At 37.2% G+C, this 23,540-nt stretch overlaps 1 protein-coding gene across 2 annotated transcripts; it reads left to right on the forward strand.

The window, feature by feature from the left end:
* The first annotated feature begins 250 nt into the window (after positions 1-250).
* On the forward strand, positions 251-21,585 carry LOC146526460 (uncharacterized). Of its 2 annotated transcripts, none has more exons than XM_085207106.1 (2): positions 251-11,266; positions 20,234-21,585. In XM_085207106.1, the coding sequence occupies exons 1-2, from the start codon at positions 11,017-11,019 to the stop codon at positions 20,287-20,289; spliced, it is 306 nt and encodes a 101-aa protein (XP_085063232.1). In that variant the 5' UTR covers positions 251-11,016; the 3' UTR covers positions 20,290-21,585. The 2 variants fall into 2 exon arrangements, with proteins under 2 accessions (XP_085063232.1, XP_085063233.1); XM_085207107.1 differs by having other exon boundaries at positions 251-11,246.
* Positions 21,586-23,540: the final 1,955 nt, after the last annotated feature.

Below are 23,540 nucleotides of genomic sequence, written 5' to 3' on the forward strand. Positions count from 1 at the left end.
AGGCCAACTATCAGTTATACACCGCGTAAATATAATGCGAATTTTGTATTGTCTCTCAATCATTCTATAATGGAACAATAAATAATACATTTGTTAAAGTAAATCTACAAAATGCTATTCTTTTTTTGTCTATCTTTCTTATTTCTTTATATTTTTACCAAAAATTGTGGAAAGGTGTTCCATAAATTTTAGTTTTTGTAAAGTGTTTAATTTTATGTACTTGCTCGATATAATAATATTACAAATAAAATAAAATATAGTTAGGAGACTTCTGTGCTACAAATGTCAACTGTCAAATATAGTACTGCAATATGTCAATGTCACTGTCAATATCAAAAAGCCCGCTCTTTTCATTTGTTATTAAGTTACTAATTTTAGCGGGAAGACATATTTGGCCCTCATATACTTGAGGTTACACGTGTTGTAGTCGATGTGATTTGTTATTAGGTTGTTAATAGATCATTATTAGCAAGTTATAAAGTAATTTAAATGTTTTAATTAATAAATAATGTGAATTGGTCAAAAGAGCTGCTATAATTAACACTGAGTAAATACCTATATGTGTTTTCGAATGTTGTTGGTGTTTTTTATAAGTTTCTAGTTATTTATACTTCAGTTTATAGTTATTTAGATTTTTAATAAATAAGATTGTATTTGTAACATTAGTGTTGTATAGTTTTATTTTCATATTTCACTTCTGAAACCTAATTTCAGAAGTGGGATACCTATCTAAGCCCATCAGGCCAGATCCTTGTACTTTATAATTTTGTTATTTTTGTGAAAGCAAATAAAACACCAGTTTCATCATTTCTCTTTTCTTAAATTATTTATTGCTTATATAGAAATACAGTGTTAAATATGGGTGATGCTGGAAGTAAATCACAAAACAAATCACGTCGACCGGACACGACACGTGGTCGCGGTTAGCGAGATAGGTTAAGTCATTTGAAAGCCATGTTACGAGACTTGAGCGCTAAGGGTGTCTCGAGCGCTCGTGCTGGTGCTTTCATGGTTCTGTTGCAGGACATTCATGCCGCCGCCGTGCCGCTATGAGGTGCTTCTGCTCCCACGACAAGTGACGCGTCCCCGCGCGTCTCTGTGTTCCTCTGCCGGCGACGTGCAACGCTTACCTGGGCGTCTTGGTGTGCCTCTGCACGCCCTCAGCTCGCGATGTACGACGCATTCCTGCGCATCTTGATGTGCGTCTGCACACCCTCTGCTCGCAATGTGCGATGCGTTTGCGAGACTGCTCGCGATGCGCAACAAGTTCCTGAGCGCCACTGCTCTCGATGCGGTTCCCGCGCGTGTCTGCGCGCCTCTGATACTGATGAGCGACGCGTCCCCGCACGTGTATGCGCGCTTCTGCTTGCAATGCGCGACGCGTCTTTGTGTGTCTCCAGGTATCTGAGTGCCTCTACTGGTGAGCGTTACAATGCATTTCTTTGGAGATTAGACAAACTTGAAAAAGGTACACAAAATAATATTCCTTCTCATAATTCAACCTGTCATGCTAGTTGGTTAAAAACAAATTTAAATGATTAACAGTTAGATTTGATACTTTTCCCAAAGGTGCATTATCTGAAAGTATGGCCTCTGATACCTCATCACCTTCTCAATGTACTTCAGGGGTTACCAAGTTAGCCCGTAATCTTTCTGATGCAATATCTTCTTTAAATATTGGAATAATACAAAACTATTTTATATCAAACTGACTCTGTTGTCAATAATATTGAGCTATAGTGTGAGGAGGTGGAGAGGTTTAGAAGTGCTAATAACCGGAATGATTCAGACTGTTTATCACATGACTTTGGGCGCCTTAAGGGTGATGTTCATGGTTGAATGAGTGAGTGAGTGATTACTGGTGATCATAGGTGGTTGATGTTCTATGCAGGCTGATTCTGAAGAGTTCTGTGGTTGTGCTTAGTGTGCTAGAGGAGAGACGGGTGCCAGTTTGCCTTGAGATGATTCTTGTCAATGTATATAGGGCTTAGTGAATTTGAAATTGAATTAGATTCTTGATATATGGCGTTTCGAGCATGCCAGTTGAGCATAATTCATAGTGACAAAAAAAAAGAAAGAAGAGATTCATAGCTTAATAATTGGGCATTCGTTACACAATTCTTTTCGATTAGAACAATTTTATGGTTGGTGAAGGGGGTGTGAGTAACATTGGATAAGGAAACCTAGAAATGGTAGCAGTATGACTTGTAACCTTTGTTTGTTTTGAAATGTTAGTTGTGTGAGGGAGAATCAATAAACTGTACCTTAGAGGAACTGTACCTTAGGATTATTAATATTTTTAATTTACGTGCAATTGCAACAATTGTCTGCTATAAGATTGAAATCAGAATGAGTAGAATTTAATTTAATTGTTGGATTAATTGAACTAATAAATTTTACATAACAAGTAAATATAAAAATTGTAAATTTTATGTTAATAAAATCAAATGTAATATTTTCATGCCTAATGGTAGAATGTATATGGAGACTAAATATTAATAATTAATTAATTACATCTGTAACATATGTTGTAGGTAACATCTGAGTAAATAAATTCAGCTTCAAAGTTAAAATACCAGTGTCAAATAAAGTTACATTGAAATCATTGTTATTACAATTAACATGCAATTTAGTAGATTTGAATAAATAAAGACCCATCAGTTATTACCTAGTGATTGACAAAAATGTAAATTTCCTAAAATAAAATTTGTTTTACAAATAGTAGGAAGTGAATTAAAAGCCATAACGTACATAGACATAATTTCAGTTTCACAAATAAGATTATCGATTACATCAAGTTCATTAAGATTACTACATAAATAATTTTTGCTAAGACTAAGTTTACAACTATTACTTATATAACTGAGGATACAATATTTAGACTTACCTCTATTAATAGCTATATAAATAATTAGCGGGAGGGATTATTGTAGCAAAAGATTTCTGTGTACTACTATTAATTTGACTGTCCCTTATTCGAAGCTTATTAAATGAGATAGGCACTACGTTTCCCGCCTGTACTTCCTTCTTAGGCCACGCCTTTTTCCCCTGACGTCACTTCCACTTGGCAGCCCCTTCCTTTTGACAGCCGTGTGTAAAAATATTCATTGGCGTTTTATTTTCCCGCCGAGTCGGTCGTCGTCCGAGTTACTTATTCCGACTCTTCAAAGATATTATACAAGTAAGTTTTTACATTATTATAATAATGTATATTTTTTCTTTTCATTTCACATTTCATTTATTAAATGTTTAGTTGAATAGTGAAATTATATGGCTAAGTAGGCCGATATAATTTGTTAATCTACCTTCACATTTTTTAATTTTATATTTTATTAACGTTTTACTTTCGTAAATGTTAACGGTTTTGTTTCATGTGACTAATTGATAAATTTAATAAAAGTTAATGGTTCTCTCATCTTTTTCGGAGGATAGTGTTTCTTTTTTGTGTATTGGAATTTAGCATGGAAAACAATATAGTGTCAGTGGTTCCGGGAACTTCTTCCTCACCGAATCAGCAGTGGCGGAGGTCCTTAAGTTCAAGTAGTTCTTCGTCGTCAAATGATTCGAAGAGTAAACACCGTAGAAATATAAAGAATAGAATGTGGAAAGATCGTGTTCCAAAGAAATCGCCATTGTCACGTGAGTGCTGATTTTAAGTGAGTGCAGATTTTAATGATCGTGTCACATCGCTTATGGCAAGGTACGCTTATACTGTATCGATGATGAGATCGTTCATGATAATTCTGGAAGATCTGTTAATTGTAAGAAAGATTTGACTCTCCCTTTTGAAATTCTTTAATTCCTAAGGCTTCAACGGCCTTCAATGCTTATTGATCATCCACATTTGGATAAAGATGATTGGTCTGATGTCAGATACGCGGACTGTCAATAAATTGTACAATTTTTCTCCGGGCTTTACGGAACTTGAAACAGGTTCTTATGAAACCCCTCGGAATCTCAATCACGCCGACAAGACATATGCTGTCTTAACCATGTATATATTTTAAGCAAATGGAAGCTTTACAAAATGGTTTACGGGATCTACTGTCGTGGGCGAAAGATTGCGTCCTGTCGAACTATGACGTTTAAATAAGCGCTCTTTGATCATCTGGCGTTTTTCATAAAAGCTCCACAGATCTAATTCAATTAATCTGTGGCCGTCGGCTGAGGATTTGGCTGCTAAATCCGGTCTTCGCAAGGTTCCTCCGTCAGCTACTAATTTTTTCAGCGCAGAAAAGTTTACTGTAGTTTAGAACGTGCTAGTGGAATTAAGAAGTGTTTCTGGCCTGTCCAGAAAACAAATGTGACTTCTGCCTCGCAGGCAGTTCTAAAAAAGTCACACGGCCCCTCGCAGGGGCCCAATCGAAATTTTAAGCCCTCGCAGGGTTCAGCTTGGTGTAACCGCAGTTACCCGCGTCCGCATTGCCCTCATGCAGCCTGCCCAGAAAACAAATGTGACTTCTGCCTCGAAGGCAGCTCTAAAAAGTCACACGGCCCCTTGCAGGGGCTCAATCGAAATTTTTAGCTCTCGCAGGGTTTAGCTTGGTGTAACCGCAGTTACCCGCATCCACATTGCTCTCATGCAGCCCCTCCGCAAGGTGATTGTCAAGTTACCAGCTACATGCTACCTTGTTGCTCATTTCAATTCGGCCGCACCGAATAATCGCAATTTTCAAAGTTGTTATAAGGGAAGTTCCCTTCGACAAAACACGAGACAACGTGATCAAGGTAAGGTTGGACAAAAACGACCGTTATCACCGTCTCCTCAAAGTAAAGACAATAAAAGTCAGAGTTTCTGACTTAGTTTCTGGCGTACTGTCGAGATCAATGAGCTTGTCTAGGGGCTCCGAACCTAGTCCTAAAAATAATATTGAGGTATCGCATACCTTTCAATCTAAAGCCACCTCTGGTGTACCTCGGTACCGTCAATTCAAAATGACACGTGCCCGAATCAATTAACATGATTCAGATCATAAGCAAGATAAAAGCGCTCTCCAAGCTTTCTATCATCAATGTTTCTGGTTCCAAAAGCAACGGCTCATATCGACCAATTTTCATTTTAAAGGCTTTAAGACAATATGTCATGACGCGCTATTTCAAGCTCGTAAATGTTCAGCGCATATGAGATTTGATACAACCGAAAGATTGGTTGTTCAAAATAGACATCTCACAAGCCTATTTTCACCTTCCTATTGGGTAAAGTCACACGAGATTTCTGCGTCTCTATTATACCGAGGATCCCCTGGAGATGACCTGCTTACCATTCGGGCTGAGTATGGCTCCACAAACGTTTGCAGCAATAACGAATTGGATGACTCAAAATTCTCAGAGCAAGCAATAAGAATTATCGTCTACTGGGCGATTTTCTGTCAGCCAACCAGGACAAAAACATCCTCTCCACATCCAGGAGCATGTGCAGAAAATGATAGTTTTTCTAAAGAAACTAGGATGGGTGATAAATTTCGAAAAATCGTCCAAGGTTGCAGAGAGGAGCTTAGTGTTTTTGGGGATTCATTGGAATCCCCGGACAAACAAAGTGTCTATCTGCAGACAAATTACCCCTTTAGTATCAGCAATAAACGAAGTGTTGACGGATCAACGAACAAGCCTCGGAAATCTTCAAAGGTTTGTTAGCCAGTTTGTCGGGATTCTCAATTTTGCCAGTTTGTCGAGATTTCTCAATTTTGCCAGTACCCAGGGGCAAGCTCAACTATCGCGCACTTCTGAAATTCTTGAGCAAAATTTTTGGCTATGAACTAAAATACTTCACGCTATTCCTTTGACTGGAATGGAAAATCTGCTTTGGTGGCTACAAAATTGCAGGCGGTCAACATTTATTCATTTCGATCCACCCCTTCATTTTCTCACTACCGATGTGTTGGATGTGGCATTGGGAGCCTGCCTAAATAATATAACTCTTGCCGGCTTATGGTTACAAACAGAGCGCCGTCTCCATTGCAATCAAAAAGAAATGGAACGCAGTACTGTTCTCATTCAGATCTGTGATAGCGCATCTACGTCATGCAGGGGGAACAAAATTAGAATCTCTCATGAATCTAACATGGTGAATATCTAGAATAAGAAACACCCGATGTGTTTCTGATTCTAGATATTCACCAGATGCATATGCATTTGGTGATTATCTTTCTTATATTCACCAGAATGAATATCTTCATATGAAAGCATTTTATATTCCTAAAATTTATAACAATCACGCTGATGGATTATCAAGGCTGCAAGAGAGACCCGAGTGGCAATTGACACACGATTGCACGGACAGAATTTTCATAAATGGGGAATTTCATTTATAGACCTGTTCGCATTCAGTCGAGCTCATGTAGTGACTAATTATGTCTCACTGGATCTAAACGTCGATCAGGCTTGGTGTGCTTTTAATGAGGCGTTTTTCCCGGACTTGGAACTTCAATCTAGCGTAGTTATCCCACCGTTTTTCTTATTCCCAAGATACTGTGTCATCTAACCAGGCTCATGGAATCTATCTTTTTATAGTCCCTCGCCGGAGACGGATATCTTGGCACCCGGATGTCAAAGCTCATTCCCTAGCAGGACCATGCATGATTCCTCGCCTGGACAAAGTTCTCGTAGACATGATCACAAGCTTACCTCCTCCGAAATTGTTCGAAATGACAATGGAGGTCTGATAGTGTGGCGGTCTGCGGCACTAGATGGAAGGAACTTTAACCAGTTGAAGTTTCTGAGGAAATCTTGGCGTTCATCAACACGTAAGGTCTATCATATCGCGTGGAAACGATAAGATTTCTTAGTGTAGATCTTACAAAATAAATCACCTTAAGTTTTGCTTAAATTAGTGAATTTGCTAGTTTTTTTGTCAGATCTACATCATTAATCTTCAAATTATCATATACTTCTGTTTTGCTTCATAAATCGCATCCGAATTCATCATTTCAATTCATCCGAATTTATCAGGTCAACTTAGTTCCCATGAACTTGTAAAGCACATTTTGAAATCAATAGCGCGTGTAAGCTATCAGTCATATGAAGGCCCCAATTTGAAATAGAGACAAAACTAATGTTTTCCAAGTGCAAAGACATACAGCTGCTCTGCTATTACTTTGTTCAGGAGGAAGAATTCATGACTTGACTTTGTTAACAGTAGGTTCAGACAATTACACCCTTGACGATAATTCTATAGTTTTTTGGCCACCATTTGGGTCAAATCCGATTCTATTACGTGTCTGTACGTAATAAATCTGTAGTCAGGATGTAAATTATTGGCTAATAAGGAAAATGAGAAAATGGACCCCGTTTTCTAGAAAAAATTAACAAAATCATTACTTGAACATCGGAGAAGGCAATCGTTTAACCTTTTTATCAATATTGGAGGTGAGCCCAGACCCGCGTCACGTACATTAATAGGCGGTTAGGTCAAATCCTTGTTTAAGGATGCGGGAGTGTCAGCTATCTCCGAAAGCATTAGATCTGCGGTTGTTTCAAAAAATTGGTTTGACAATTGAACCGTCAACGAAATTCTAGCTTAAGGAAATTTGCGATCTAATAGTACTTTTCATAGTATTATTTGCGATTGAAAAATCTAATCATAAATACAGAATCAGTGACACAATTGTTTGATCCTATCGTGTGATTGATAAATTTAGGTGATTTATTGCCTGAATAATTATGTTTATTATATTTTGATGATAAATGTATGAATAATTGTAATAAAAAATTCTCATTAAAATGAGAAAGTTTTATAATAACAATTTTTCTTTTTATTTATTTCTCATAAAATTTGCTTTCACACAGAGTTCAATGTTTGTGATTTCATATAAAAGTAGATTTGTTAGAATACGCCTTATGACATTTTCTAGTTTATATTGCATTCAATATACCTATACTATGTACTACTCTAGTATTACAGTCTTCAAGTGATCTATACTGCTATCACATTGGCGTTCGTCACTTCCACCAGGCGATCACAAACACGTCTCATTTAATAAGCTTCGAATAAGGGACAGTCAAATTAATAGCAGCGTTTTACCTGAAATAAAACGTTTATTAATTTACTTACCTTATTCGAAGCTTACGATTAATCGCTACCTGGTGTTTACTAAAACGCAATGAATATTTTTACACACGGCTGTCAAAAGGAAGGGGCTGCCAAGTGGAAGTGACGTCAGGGGAAAAAGGCGTGGCCTAAGAAGGAAGTACAGGCGGGAAACGTAGTGCCTATCTCATTTAATAAGCTTCGAATAAGGTAAGTAAATTAATAAACGTTTTATTTCAGGTAAAACGCTGCTATTATGAGGTTAAGGAGTTTGAATTATTTTAAACAAATTAAAATGGGAAATTGAAACCAGAAGAATGTTTATAGTAAATAATAATTTATCGTTTATGATATAGGAGACAATTTCAGACAACTTAATTAGTGAGGAGTAAACAATGCCTAGGAATGTCTATTGAAGTGTCTGTCCTGGTCTGAAGTGTGAAATGTGTCTGAAGTGTGTGTCTGTATTGAAGTGTCTGTCAGCACATTCAGCGTTTGGCAACACATTAATGTACCACTTAAGTTATTAGCTGGATTCTCTTATGTACATAATAAATAAATTTTCACATTATTCGGTCGCCAGTACCATTAAATGTGCAAACAACGGTAAATATGGGAAAATGCTTATCTTCTATATGGGGTGGGGAAAAGCTTAAAGTACATGAAATTGTCAGCTATCTTGAAGAGAGGAGTGTAGTATGTGTGTTGGAGGGTGCAATCCAAAGTGTGTATGACTGGATATGTGTTGATTGTGGGGCACTGAAAGGGTTGAATGTCGGAGGAAGCTATCTTCTCCCTTTGATTGATGATCACACACGGATAATTTGGTGGTGGTGGTGGTTATGAATATTTTATGTAAACATATGTTGAATGTTGTCATATTTTATGTAAACACATATTGAATGTGGTCATGTTTTAGAATATGTTGATGACGTGTTGATAATGCGTTATGATGGGATTCAGTTACTATTAACACTCAAACAAAAAAAAAACCGATTTTCCCATAAAATTTCGAATGTTTATTACTTCAACAGAAATTGAACATGTTGGTTGAATTATAAATAGAGGTCAGGTTAGGCCGAGCTTCTATAAGACTGAGGCAATTAATTATTGAGTGGTGGTAGTTAAACCACTCGAGGAGCTCTAACATGGTACAATGGCATGGGGATTAGTAACTGGAAATTTGTACTGCCTTTTTTGTTGTCAAGTTATTTTAACTGTATTGCACTAATTCTTGCTTTGTTGTCTAGCACAATTTCTTTCTAAATCATTACATGCTTACATACATACAGACCGACATTTTATTTTTCTCTTCCTCCATTAATTCTTTTTCTAAATGTTTAATTTTTGTTTGACAACCAAGGTGGGGCTTAGTGTACAATACTGGTGTAATGTGGCAGTTTGTTTATTGAGTTCAATTGGATGTGTGGTCCCTTTGGGCACAGACATGGGGTTGGGTTGGGTGTTTTGACTTTGACTTTTGACTTTGACTTGTATCAGACGTTTGGTCTGATGAGGCATATGGCCTGAGAAATTTTGACGGGTGTGTGGCCCTGAAAGATTTTGTGAAGAGCATGTGGCTCTGAAGGACGTTTGGTCCTTGTGGTCAAGGTGGACATTTGGTCCTTGCTGACATTATGGCCTTGTGGACGTTTGGTCCTTGCTGACGTTTGGTCTTTGTGGATCATGTGACATCTATGTGGACATTTGGTCCTGGCAGACAGAGGGGACGCCTTCTGACTGTTCTGTTCACAGGTTCCAGAGTTTGCTGCACCGGACTGAACATACTTGGATATGAAGATTTTACAGGGTTAAAAATGAGAGCTCTCAAAACTTTTTTATTTTTATATCTTTTGTCTGTACCTTTTGATTGCCTATTCATTTATGTTGTAATGTTTAGACATTTATTAACTTTAAATTTTAGATGATGAAGACAGCGAATATGGTACTACTGTAGAATTTTCATCAATACAGCCATGAAACGACGCCGATGACTTTGGGGCTAGTCGGGATGCACCAGCATGTGATCAGGCAACTGGATCAGCTACGTCGGGGACGACGCAGGGTCAGAATGGCCGAGTTAGGAGACTTCTGTGCTACAAATGTCAACTGTCAAATATAGTACTGCAATATGTCAATGTCACTGTCAATATCAAAAAGCCCGCTCTTTTCATTTGTTATTAAGTTACTAATTTTAGCGGGAAGACATATTTGGCCCTCATATACTTGAGGTTACACGTGTTGTAGTCGATGTGATTTGTTATTAGGTTGTTAATAGATCATTATTAGCAAGTTATAAAGTAATTTAAATGTTTTAATTAATAAATAATGTGAATTGGTCAAAAGAGCTGCTATAATTAACACTGAGTAAATACCTATATGTGTTTTCGAATGTTGTTGGTGTTTTTTATAAGTTTCTAGTTATTTATACTTCAGTTTATAGTTATTTAGATTTTTAATAAATAAGATTGTATTTGTAACATTAGTGTTGTATAGTTTTATTTTCATATTTCACTTCTGAAACCTAATTTCAGAAGTGGGATACCTATCTAAGCCCATCAGGCCAGATCCTTGTACTTTATAATTTTGTTATTTTTGTGAAAGCAAATAAAACACCAGTTTCATCATTTCTCTTTTCTTAAATTATTTATTGCTTATATAGAAATACAGTGTTAAATATGGGTGATGCTGGAAGTAAATCACAAAACAAATCACGTCGACCGGACACGACACGTGGTCGCGGTTAGCGAGATAGGTTAAGTCATTTGAAAGCCATGTTACGAGACTTGAGCGCTAAGGGTGTCTCGAGCGCTCGTGCTGGTGCTTTCATGGTTCTGTTGCAGGACATTCATGCCGCCGCCGTGCCGCTATGAGGTGCTTCTGCTCCCACGACAAGTGACGCGTCCCCGCGCGTCTCTGTGTTCCTCTGCCGGCGACGTGCAACGCTTACCTGGGCGTCTTGGTGTGCCTCTGCACGCCCTCAGCTCGCGATGTACGACGCATTCCTGCGCATCTTGATGTGCGTCTGCACACCCTCTGCTCGCAATGTGCGATGCGTTTGCGAGACTGCTCGCGATGCGCAACAAGTTCCTGAGCGCCACTGCTCTCGATGCGGTTCCCGCGCGTGTCTGCGCGCCTCTGATACTGATGAGCGACGCGTCCCCGCACGTGTATGCGCGCTTCTGCTTGCAATGCGCGACGCGTCTCTGTGTGTCTCCAGGTATCTGAGTGCCTCTACTGGTGAGCGTTACAATGCATTTCTTTGGAGATTAGACAAACTTGAAAAAGGTACACAAAATAATATTCCTTCTCATAATTCAACCTGTCATGCTAGTTGGTTAAAAACAAATTTAAATGATTAACAGTTAGATTTGATACTTTTCCCAAAGGTGCATTATCTGAAAGTATGGCCTCTGATACCTCATCACCTTCTCAATGTACTTCAGGGGTTACCAAGTTAGCCCGTAATCTTTCTGATGCAATATCTTCTTTAAATATTGGAATAATACAAAACTATTTTATATCAAACTGACTCTGTTGTCAATAATATTGAGCTATAGTGTGAGGAGGTGGAGAGGTTTAGAAGTGCTAATAACCGGAATGATTCAGACTGTTTATCACATGACTTTGGGCGCCTTAAGGGTGATGTTCATGGTTGAATGAGTGAGTGAGTGATTACTGGTGATCATAGGTGGTTGATGTTCTATGCAGGCTGATTCTGAAGAGTTCTGTGGTTGTGCTTAGTGTGCTAGAGGAGAGACGGGTGCCAGTTTGCCTTGAGATGATTCTTGTCAATGTATATAGGGCTTAGTGAATTTGAAATTGAATTAGATTCTTGATATATGGCGTTTCGAGCATGCCAGTTGAGCATAATTCATAGTGACAAAAAAAAAAGAAAGAAGAGATTCATAGCTTAATAATTGGGCATTCGTTACACAATTCTTTTCGATTAGAACAATTTTATGGTTGGTGAAGGGGGTGTGAGTAACATTGGATAAGGAAACCTAGAAATGGTAGCAGTATGACTTGTAACCTTTGTTTGTTTTGAAATGTTAGTTGTGTGAGGGAGAATCAATAAACTGTACCTTAGAGGGTGAGTAATACTGTTACTTTGATGGGAGGAAATGGTTTTGTTTCCTTGGCTATTGATGAGCTCTCGCTTGGAGCTGACTTGATAGTTGTTCCGAGATTTGTACACCTGTTCTAGTTATTTTGGATGCTGATGTTATTGTATGTAGAAAGTGTGTGCTGTTATGTACATTTGGCTTTAAGTTGTTTTAAAAAAAAAAAGATTAATCAATTAAAAAGAGATTTGGTAATAATTTAAAACATATTAATTAGTCTCAATCATAAAACAAATAGAATTGAGTCACAGTGGAAATAGAAAAATGTGTGGCTGTTAGGAGAGTTTCAGGTAGACTAACTATGTTTTATACTAATGACTTATTAATGCATGCATAGTATTGAAGTGATGCAATGCTGCAGATAAGGGTGCAGACTTTGTATATAACTTAGGATTTATTAAATTAAACAAATTAGGATTATTAATATTTTTAATTTACGTGCAATTGCAACAATTGTCTGCTATAAGATTGAAATCAGAATGAGTAGAATTTAATTTAATTGTTGGATTAATTGAACTAATAAATTTTACATAACAAGTAAATATAAAAATTGTAAATTTTATGTTAATAAAATCAAATGTAATATTTTCATGCCTAATGGTAGAATGTATATGGAGACTAAATATTAATAATTAATTAATTACATCTGTAACATATGTTGTAGGTAACATCTGAGTAAATAAATTCAGCTTCAAAGTTAAAATACCAGTGTCAAATAAAGTTACATTGAAATCATTGTTATTACAATTAACATGCAATTTAGTAGATTTGAATAAATAAAGACCCATCAGTTATTACCTAGTGATTGACAAAAATGTAAATTTCCTAAAATAAAATTTGTTTTACAAATAGTAGGAAGTGAATTAAAAGCCATAACGTACATAGACATAATTTCAGTTTCACAAATAAGATTATCGATTACATCAAGTTCATTAAGATTACTACATAAATAATTTTTGCTAAGACTAAGTTTACAACTATTACTTATATAACTGAGGATACAATATTTAGACTTACCTCTATTAATAGCTATATAAATAATTAGCGGGAGGGATTATTGTAGCAAAAGATTTCTGTGTACTACTATTAATTTGACTGTCCCTTATTCGAAGCTTATTAAATGAGATAGGCACTACGTTTCCCGCCTGTACTTCCTTCTTAGGCCACGCCTTTTTCCCCTGACGTCACTTCCACTTGGCAGCCCCTTCCTTTTGACAGCCGTGTGTAAAAATATTCATTGGCGTTTTATTTTCCCGCCGAGTCGGTCGTCGTCCGAGTTACTTATTCCGACTCTTCAAAGATATTATACAAGTAAGTTTTTACATTATTATAATAATGTATATTTTTTCTTTTCATTTCACATTTCATTTATTAAATGTTTAGTTGAATAGTGAAATTATATGGCTAAGTAGGCCGATATAATTTGTTAATCTACCTTCACATTTTTTAATTTTATATTTTATTAACGTTTTACTTTCGTAAATGTTAACGGTTTTGTTTCATGTGACTAATTGATAAATTTAATAAAAGTTAATGGTTCTCTCATCTTTTTCGGAGGATAGTGTTTCTTTTTTGTGTATTGGAATTTAGCATGGAAAACAATATAGTGTCAGTGGTTCCGGGAACTTCTTCCTCACCGAATCAGCAGTGGCGGAGGTCCTTAAGTTCAAGTAGTTCTTCGTCGTCAAATGATTCGAAGAGTAAACACCGTAGAAATATAAAGAATAGAATGTGGAAAGATCGTGTTCCAAAGAAATCGCCATTGTCACGTGAGTGCTGATTTTAAGTGAGTGCAGATTTTAATGATCGTGTCACATCGCTTATGGCAAGGTACGCTTATACTGTATCGATGATGAGATCGTTCATGATAATTCTGGAAGATCTGTTAATTGTAAGAAAGATTTGACTCTCCCTTTTGAAATTCTTTAATTCCTAAGGCTTCAACGGCCTTCAATGCTTATTGATCATCCACATTTGGATAAAGATGATTGGTCTGATGTCAGATACGCGGACTGTCAATAAATTGTACAATTTTTCTCCGGGCTTTACGGAACTTGAAACAGGTTCTTATGAAACCCCTCGGAATCTCAATCACGCCGACAAGACATATGCTGTCTTAACCATGTATATATTTTAAGCAAATGGAAGCTTTACAAAATGGTTTACGGGATCTACTGTCGTGGGCGAAAGATTGCGTCCTGTCGAACTATGACGTTTAAATAAGCGCTCTTTGATCATCTGGCGTTTTTCATAAAAGCTCCACAGATCTAATTCAATTAATCTGTGGCCGTCGGCTGAGGATTTGGCTGCTAAATCCGGTCTTCGCAAGGTTCCTCCGTCAGCTACTAATTTTTTCAGCGCAGAAAAGTTTACTGTAGTTTAGAACGTGCTGGTGGAATTAAGAAGTGTTTCTGGCCTGTCCAGAAAACAAATGTGACTTCTGCCTCGCAGGCAGTTCTAAAAAAGTCACACGGCCCCTCGCAGGGGCCCAATCGAAATTTTAAGCCCTCGCAGGGTTCAGCTTGGTGTAACCGCAGTTACCCGCGTCCGCATTGCCCTCATGCAGCCTGCCCAGAAAACAAATGTGACTTCTGCCTCGAAGGCAGCTCTAAAAAGTCACACGGCCCCTTGCAGGGGCTCAATCGAAATTTTTAGCTCTCGCAGGGTTTAGCTTGGTGTAACCGCAGTTACCCGCATCCACATTGCTCTCATGCAGCCCCTCCGCAAGGTGATTGTCAAGTTACCAGCTACATGCTACCTTGTTGCTCATTTCAATTCGGCCGCACCGAATAATCGCAATTTTCAAAGTTGTTATAAGGGAAGTTCCCTTCGACAAAACACTAGACAACGTGATCAAGGTAAGGTTGGACAAAAACGACCGTTATCACCGTCTCCTCAAAGTAAAGACAATAAAAGTCTGAGTTTCTGACTTAGTTTCTGGCGTACTGTCGAGATCAATGAGCTTGTCTAGGGGCTCCGAACCTAGTCCTAAAAATAATATTGAGGTATCGCATACCTTTCAATCTAAAGCCACCTCTGGTGTACCTCGGTACCGTCAATTCAAAATGACACGTGCCCGAATCAATTAACATGATTCAGATCATAAGCAAGATAAAAGCGCTCTCCAAGCTTTCTATCATCAATGTTTCTGGTTCCAAAAGCAACGGCTCATATCGACCAATTTTCATTTTAAAGGCTTTAAGACAATATGTCATGACGCGCTATTTCAAGCTCGTAAATGTTCAGCGCATATGAGATTTGATACAACCGAAAGATTGGTTGTTCAAAATAGACATCTCACAAGCCTATTTTCACCTTCCTATTGGGTAAAGTCACACGAGATTTCTGCGTCTCTATTATACCGAGGATCCCCTGGAGATGACCTGCTTACCATTCGGGCTGAGTATGGCTCCACAAACGTTTGCAGCAATAACGAATTGGATGACTCGAAATTCTCAGAGAGCAAGCAATAAGAATTATCGTCTACTGGGCGATTTTCTGTCAGCCAACCAGGACAAAAACATCCTCTCCACATCCAGGAGCATGTGCAGAAAATGATAGTTTTTCTAAAGAAACTAGGATGGGTGATAAATTTCGAAAAATCGTCCAAGGTTGCAGAGAGGAGCTTAGTGTTTTTGGGGATTCATTGGAATCCCTGGACAAACAAAGTGTCTATCTGCAGACAAATTACCCCTTTAGTATCAGCAATAAACGAAGTGTTGACGGATCAACGAACAAGCCTCAGAAATCTTCAAAGGTTTGTTAGCCAGTTTGTCGGGATTCTCAATTTTGCCAGTTTGTCGAGATTTCTCAATTTTGCCAGTACCCAGGGGCAAGCTCAACTATCGCGCACTTCTGAAATTCTTGAGCAAAATTTTTGGCTATGAACTAAAACACTTCACGCTATTCCTTTGACTGGAATGGAAAATCTGCTTTGGTGGCTATAAAATTGCAGGCGGTCAACATTTATTCATTTCGATCCACCCCTTCATTTTCTCACTACCGATGTGTTGGATGTGGCATTGGGAGCCTGCCTAAATAATATAACTCTTGCCGGCTTATGGTTACAAACAGAGCGCCGTCTCCATTGCAATCAAAAAGAAATGGAACGCAGTACTGTTCTCATTCAGATCTGTGATAGCGCATCTACGTCATGCAGGGGGAACAAAATTAGAATCTCTCATGAATCTAACATGGTGAATATCTAGAATAAGAAACACCCGATGTGTTTCTGATTCTAGATATTCACCAGATGCATATGCATTTGGTGATTATCTTTCTTATATTCACCAGAATGAATATCTTCATATGAAAGCATTTTATATTCCTAAAATTTATAACAATCACGCTGATGGATTATCAAGGCTGCAAGAGAGACCCGAGTGGCAATTGACACACGATTGCACGGACAGAATTTTCATAAATGGGGAATTTCATTTATAGACCTGTTCGCATTCAGTCGAGCTCATGTAGTGACTAATTACGTCTCACTGGATCTAAACGTCGATCAGGCTTGGTGTGCTTTTCATGAGGCGTTTTTCCCGGACTTGGAACTTCAATCTAGCGTAGTTATCCCACCGTTTTTCTTATTCCCAAGATACTGTGTCATCTAACCAGGCTCATGGAATCTATCTTTTTATAGTCCCTCGCCGGAGACGGATATCTTGGCACCCGGATGTCAAAGCTCATTCCCTAGCAGGACCATGCATGATTCCTCGCCTGGACAAAGTTCTCGTAGACATGATCACAAGCTTACCTCCTCCGAAATTGTTCGAAATGACAATGGAGGTCTGATAGTGTGGCGGTCTGCGGCACTAGATGGAAGGAACTTTAACCAGTTGAAGTTTCTGAGGAAATCTTGGCGTTCATCAACACGTAAGGTCTATCATATCGCGTGGAAACGATAAGATTTCTTAGTGTAGATCTTACAAAATAAATCACCTTAAGTTTTGCTTAAATTAGTGAATTTGCTAGTCTTTTTGTCAGATCTACATCATTAATCTTCAAATTATCATATACTTCTGTTTTGCTTCATAAATCGCATCCGAATTCATCATTTCAATTCATCCGAATTTATCAGGTCAACTTAGTTCCCATGAACTTGTAAAGCACATTTTGAAATCAATAGCGCGTGTAAGCTATCAGTCATATGAAGGCCCCAATTTGAAATAGAGACAAAACTAATGTTTTCCAAGTGCAAAGACATACAGCTGCTCTGCTATTACTTTGTTCAGGAGGAAGAATTCATGACTTGACTTTGTTAACAGTAGGTTCAGACAATTACACCCTTGACGATAATTCTATAGTTTTTTGGCCACCATTTGGGTCAAATCCGATTCTATTACGTGTCTGTACGTAATAAATCTGTAGTCAGGATGTAAATTATTGGCTAATAAGGAAAATGAGAAAATGGACCCCGTTTTCTAGAAAAAATTAACAAAATCATTACTTGAACATCGGAGAAGGCAATCGTTTAACCTTTTTATCAATATTGGAGGTGAGCCCAGACCCGCGTCACGTACATTAATAGGCGGTTAGGTCAAATCCTTGTTTAAGGATGCGGGAGTGTCAGCTATCTCCGAAAGCATTAGATCTGCGGTTGTTTCAAAAAATTGGTTTGACAATTGAACCGTCAACGAAATTCTAGCTTAAGGAAATTTGCGATCTAATAGTACTTTTCATAGTATTATTTGCGATTGAAAAATCTAATCATAAATACAGAATCAGTGACACAATTGTTTGATCCTATCGTGTGATTGATAAATTTAGGTGATTTATTGCCTGAATAATTATGTTTATTATATTTTGATGATAAATGTATGAATAATTGTAATAAAAAATTCTCATTAAAATGAGAAAGTTTTATAATAACAATTTTTCTTTTTATTTATTTCTCATAAAATTTGCTTTCACACAGAGTTCAATGTTTGTGATTTCATATAAAAGTAGATTTGTTAGAATACGCCTTATGACATTTTCTAGTTTATATTGCATTCAATATACCTATACTATGTACTACTCTAGTATTACAGTCTTCAAGTGATCTATACTGCTATCACATTGGCGTTCGTCACTTCCACCAGGCGATCACAAACACGTCTCATTTAATAAGCTTCGAATAAGGGACAGTCAAATTAATAGCAGCGTTTTACCTGAAATAAAACGTTTATTAATTTACTTACCTTATTCGAAGCTTACGATTAATCGCTACCTGGTGTTTACTAAAACGCAATGAATATTTTTACACACGGCTGTCAAAAGGAAGGGGCTGCCAAGTGGAAGTGACGTCAGGGGAAAAAGGCGTGGCCTAAGAAGGAAGTACAGGCGGGAAACGTAGTGCCTATCTCATTTAATAAGCTTCGAATAAGGTAAGTAAATTAATAAACGTTTTATTTCAGTTAAAACGCTGCTATTATGAGGTTAAGGAGTTTGAATTATTTTAAACAAATTAAAATGGGAAATTGAAACCAGAAGAATGTTTATAGTAAATAATAATTTATCGTTTATGATATAGGAGACAATTTCAGACAACTTAATTAGTGAGGAGTAAACAATGCCTAGGAATGTCTATTGAAGTGTCTGTCCTGGTCTGAAGTGTGAAATGTGTCTGAAGTGTGTGTCTGTATTGAAGTGTCTGTCAGCACATTCAGCGTTTGGCAACACATTAATGTACCACTTAAGTTATTAGCTGGATTCTCTTATGTACATAATAAATAAATTTTCACATTATTCGGTCGCCAGTACCATTAAATGTGCAAACAACGGTAAATATGGGAAAATGCTTATCTTCTATATGGGGTGGGGAAAAGCTTAAAGTACATGAAATTGTCAGCTATCTTGAAGAGAGGAGTGTAGTATGTGTGTTGGAGGGTGCAATCCAAAGTGTGTATGACTGGATATGTGTTGATTGTGGGGCACTGAAAGGGTTGAATGTCGGAGGAAGCTATCTTCTCCCTTTGATTGATGATCACACACGGATAATTTGGTGGTGGTGGTGGTTATGAATATTTTATGTAAACATATGTTGAATGTTGTCATATTTTATGTAAACACATATTGAATGTGGTCATGTTTTAGAATATGTTGATGACGTGTTGATAATGCGTTATGATGGGATTCAGTTACTATTAATACTCAAACAAAAAAAAAACCGATTTTCCCATAAAATTTCGAATATGTTTATTACTTCAACAGAAATTGAACATGTTGGTTGAATTATAAATAGAGGTCAGGTTAGGCCGAGCTTCTATAAGACTGAGGCAATTAATTATTGAGTGGTGGTAGTTAAACCACTCGAGGAGCTCTACATGGTACAATGGCATGGGGATTAGTAACTGGAAATTTGTACTGCCTTTTTTGTTGTCAAGTTATTTTAACTGTATTGCACTAATTCTTGCTTTGTTGTCTAGCACAATTTCTTTCTAAATCATTACATGCTTACATACATACAGACCGACATTTTATTTTTCTCTTCCTCCATTAATTCTTTTTCTAAATGTTTAATTTTTGTCTGACAACCACGGTGGGGCTTAGTGTACAATACTGGTGTAATGTGGCAGTTTGTTTATTGAGTTCAATTGGATGTGTGGTCCCTTTGGGCACAGACATGGGGTTGGGTTGGGTGTTTTGACTTTGACTTTTGACTTTGACTTGTATCAGACGTTTGGTCTGATGAGGCATATGGCCTGAGAAATTTTGACGGGTGTGTGGCCCTGAAAGATTTTGTGAAGAGCATGTGGCTCTGAAGGACGTTTGGTCCTTGTGGTCAAGGTGGACATTTGGTCCTTGCTGACATTATGGCCTTGTGGACGTTTGGTCCTTGCTGACGTTTGGTCTTTGTGGATCATGTGACGTCTATGTGGACATTTGGTCCTGGCAGACAGAGGGGACGCCTTCTGACTGTTCTGTTCACAGGTTCCAGAGTTTGCTGCACCGGACTGAACATACTTGGATATGAAGATTTTACAGGGTTAAAAATGAGAGCTCTCAAAACTTTTTTATTTTTATATCTTTTGTCTGTACCTTTTGATTGCCTATTCATTTATGTTGTAATGTTTAGACATTTATTAACTTTAAATTTTAGATGATGAAGACAGCGAATATGGTACTACTGTAGAATTTTCATCAATACAGCCATGAAACGACGCCGATGACTTTGGGGCTAGTCGGGATGCACCAGCATGTGATCAGGCAACTGGATCAGCTACGTCGGGGACGACGCAGGGTCAGAATGGCCGAGTTAGGAGACTTCTGTGCTACAAATGTCAACTGTCAAATATAGTACTGCAATATGTCAATGTCACTGTCAATATCAAAAAGCCCGCTAAAACAATCAGCATCTCTTAAGACTTTATATAGTGTATATTATGCTATTTGTCAGTCTATAATTGTCTACTGCATAAGCTCCTGGGGTAGTGCTTTAAAATCTCATTTGATTCAGCTCGAAAGAGCTCAAAGATCGGTACTCAAGGTGATGCTTAATAAACCTTTCATTTACCCAACCGTTATGCTCTATCAGGAAAGTAACGTCCTTACCGTACGTCAATTATTTTACTTAAAAATGGCACTGAAAGCACATCGAAGAATAGCGTCCTCAGAAGAGTATAATGATCTGATTAATCGTAGAAACTTTAATGTTCCACTGCCTAGAATAAGGTCTTGTTTTGCTAGGCGTTTCAGTCCTTACGTTGAATTATTTATTTATAATAAAATTGCTAGTGCTTGTGATATTAAGCTTTGCTCGTTAAAAAAAGCTAGAACTAAAATTTCGTCATGGCTCGCTACCTTAGACTATAAAACCACTGAAAATATTTTATCACATATACAATAGTACCTATCATTATTCATTTTATTAATACTAACTGAAATTACAATAAAAAAAAAAAAAAAAAAAAAAACAAAATTTAACTGTTTTAAAATTTAAATTTATTTTTGTTATGATTATTTACCTCTTTACTGTTTTCTTGTTAAACGAGTGTCAACATTAGTCGTAAATTGTTAAGTCATATATTGGAACCCACGATACAGGAATACCTAGTGTGGGTACCACCAGAAGTAACAAAAATTGTGTATGTTATTTGTTAATAAATATCTTTTATTTTTTTTATTTTTTTTTTATTTCATTTGTTATTAAGTTACTAATTTTAGCGGGAAGACATATTTGGCCCTCATATACTTGAGGTTACACGTGTTGTAGTCGATGTGATTTGTTATTAGGTTGTTAATAGATCATTATTAGCAAGTTATAAAGTAATTTAAATGTTTTAATTAATAAATAATGTGAATTGGTCAAAAGAGCTGCTATAATTAACACTGAGTAAATACCTATATGTGTTTTCGAATGTTGTTGGTGTTTTATATTAAGTTTCTAGTTATTTATACTTCAGTTTATAGTTATTTAGATTTTTAATAAATAAGATTGTATTTGTAACATTAGTGTTGTATAGTTTTATTTTCATATTTCACTTCTGAAACCTAATTATATTTTATTATGTTGGTGACCAGTGTTGCCAACCTCAGGAAACCAACAAACAGCATATTATGGAACTAAAAAAACAGTAGAAAACAGTAAAATAAAATTTCTCTCTAAGCTGGTTACCACAAGATCGAGTATCGGATATGTTAAGCTGAAATGAATATCAAATAACCAGAATTACGAATCTAATTGAATCCCTTGGAGCTCAGAAAATGAAAAGTCATGTAATCTAAAAATACGAGTGATTATAGTTTTTGCTGCATTTTGTATAAAATTCACCTCGTGCAAACTCTTTATGGTACTTTCTGTGGAGGTCCACAATTCTGAAATTTGACTAAAAGTGAAAACTTACAATACATCGAAGTTATGAAATGAGTGCAAACTTATACACATTTGTCAACTTTAATAAGCAAAGTTCCTGTTGCACTACAATCATAATTATTTTTACGCCTTTCAAAAAACAGTAGATATGAGGACTTAAACAGAAAATAAAAAAAAATGTATCCCTGATACAAGGCAAAAAATAGTCAATCTACTGTTAAAACAGTAGGGTTGGCAGCACTGTTGGTGACATAAGCTCAGTGTTGCCGACCCTACTGTTTGATTTGAACAGTAGATTTGATATTTACACAAAAAAGCCTCTTGTTATCTGTTTTCTGTTTCATTCCAAAATTTAACTGTTTTTCAACTAGTGTTCTGCGCCACCTACAATATGCAAATATTTTTGTTAACCACTGTCCACAATAAAATGCAAGAACTACTATATGGCAATATTAACTTTTGCTGTGCTTCGATGACATTACCTCGAATTCAAGGGCAGATTAAACAGTCATATTTTTATGCACGGGGAAATCCCTGTGTAAGAATGACAGCTTCAATGGAGAATAATCACTAACTTTAAATTCTAGCTCATCGTATTGTCTTTTGAAAACAAAAAATACTTGTGAAAGAATTATTTTGATACGTCTATTAGTTTTTGAGATATTGTCCTTTAAAGTAAGCGTGCGACGCGAGATTCCGTCGGGCCGTAACCGACTCGCGTGACGTCACACGTCTAGCAAAACTCGCTCGCTCAGTTCGTCTTCGTTCACTCGCAGTTCGCGCTCTTCTTCAGCTGGCGTTCAATCACAAATTTAGTTTCGTTTAATAAATAATATATAGGTATATTTTGAAAATCTTTTTTTTTTTCACATACATAATGTAATAGCGAGCATTGTATTTTAAAATATTGAAGTTTTGATAGTACTTTGTACAAAAAAACAGTTCTATCCTGCTCGCTTTCATGGCGTGTTGTACCAAAATCTTTTGATTATTTTTATTGTGGTATCCATACTAGAAAGCTTGAATTTTTTCCAACAACACTTGGCTTGGCTTGGGCGTTACCACAAACTTAATCAGTACTTTAATAGAGGCATACAGGAAAAAAAGGAGAGCTCTGCATTAGATTTGCGGCCTTTTTAGATTTGCAGAAGGCCTTTAACTGTGTGCCTCGTCAATGTATTTGGAGGGCATTGCGATCCAAAGGGATCCCTGAGGCCTATTTTGAGATTATCAGAGATATGTACCACGATCCCGCTTTGCGATTCGCAATGGTTAGGACTGCTGATGGCGATACAAAACCCTTTAGATCACAGTAGGCGGTTCACTAAGACTCGGCTTTTAGTTCGTTCTTATTTATTGTAGTGTACTGTCACGGCTCACATCCAGGACCAGCCTCCATGGCTGATGATGTATGCCGATGACGTTACACTCATTGAAGAGAAGCAACTAATGCTGGAGCGTAAAGTGAACCTCTGGAAGGGTGCGCTTGAGAACGGCGGTCTTAAATAAAATGTGTCGAAGACCGAATACATAGCCTGGGGGAGCCCAGACTCGAGCACTGTCCTTATAGGTTCTGAGCCAGCCGTTAAGTTGG

This window comes from Heliconius melpomene, unplaced genomic scaffold (genome assembly GCF_056956725.1).
Source record: "Heliconius melpomene rosina isolate 202511_hmr_F unplaced genomic scaffold, ASM5695672v1 ptg000033l, whole genome shotgun sequence".
NCBI lineage: Eukaryota > Metazoa > Arthropoda > Insecta > Lepidoptera > Nymphalidae > Heliconius > Heliconius melpomene.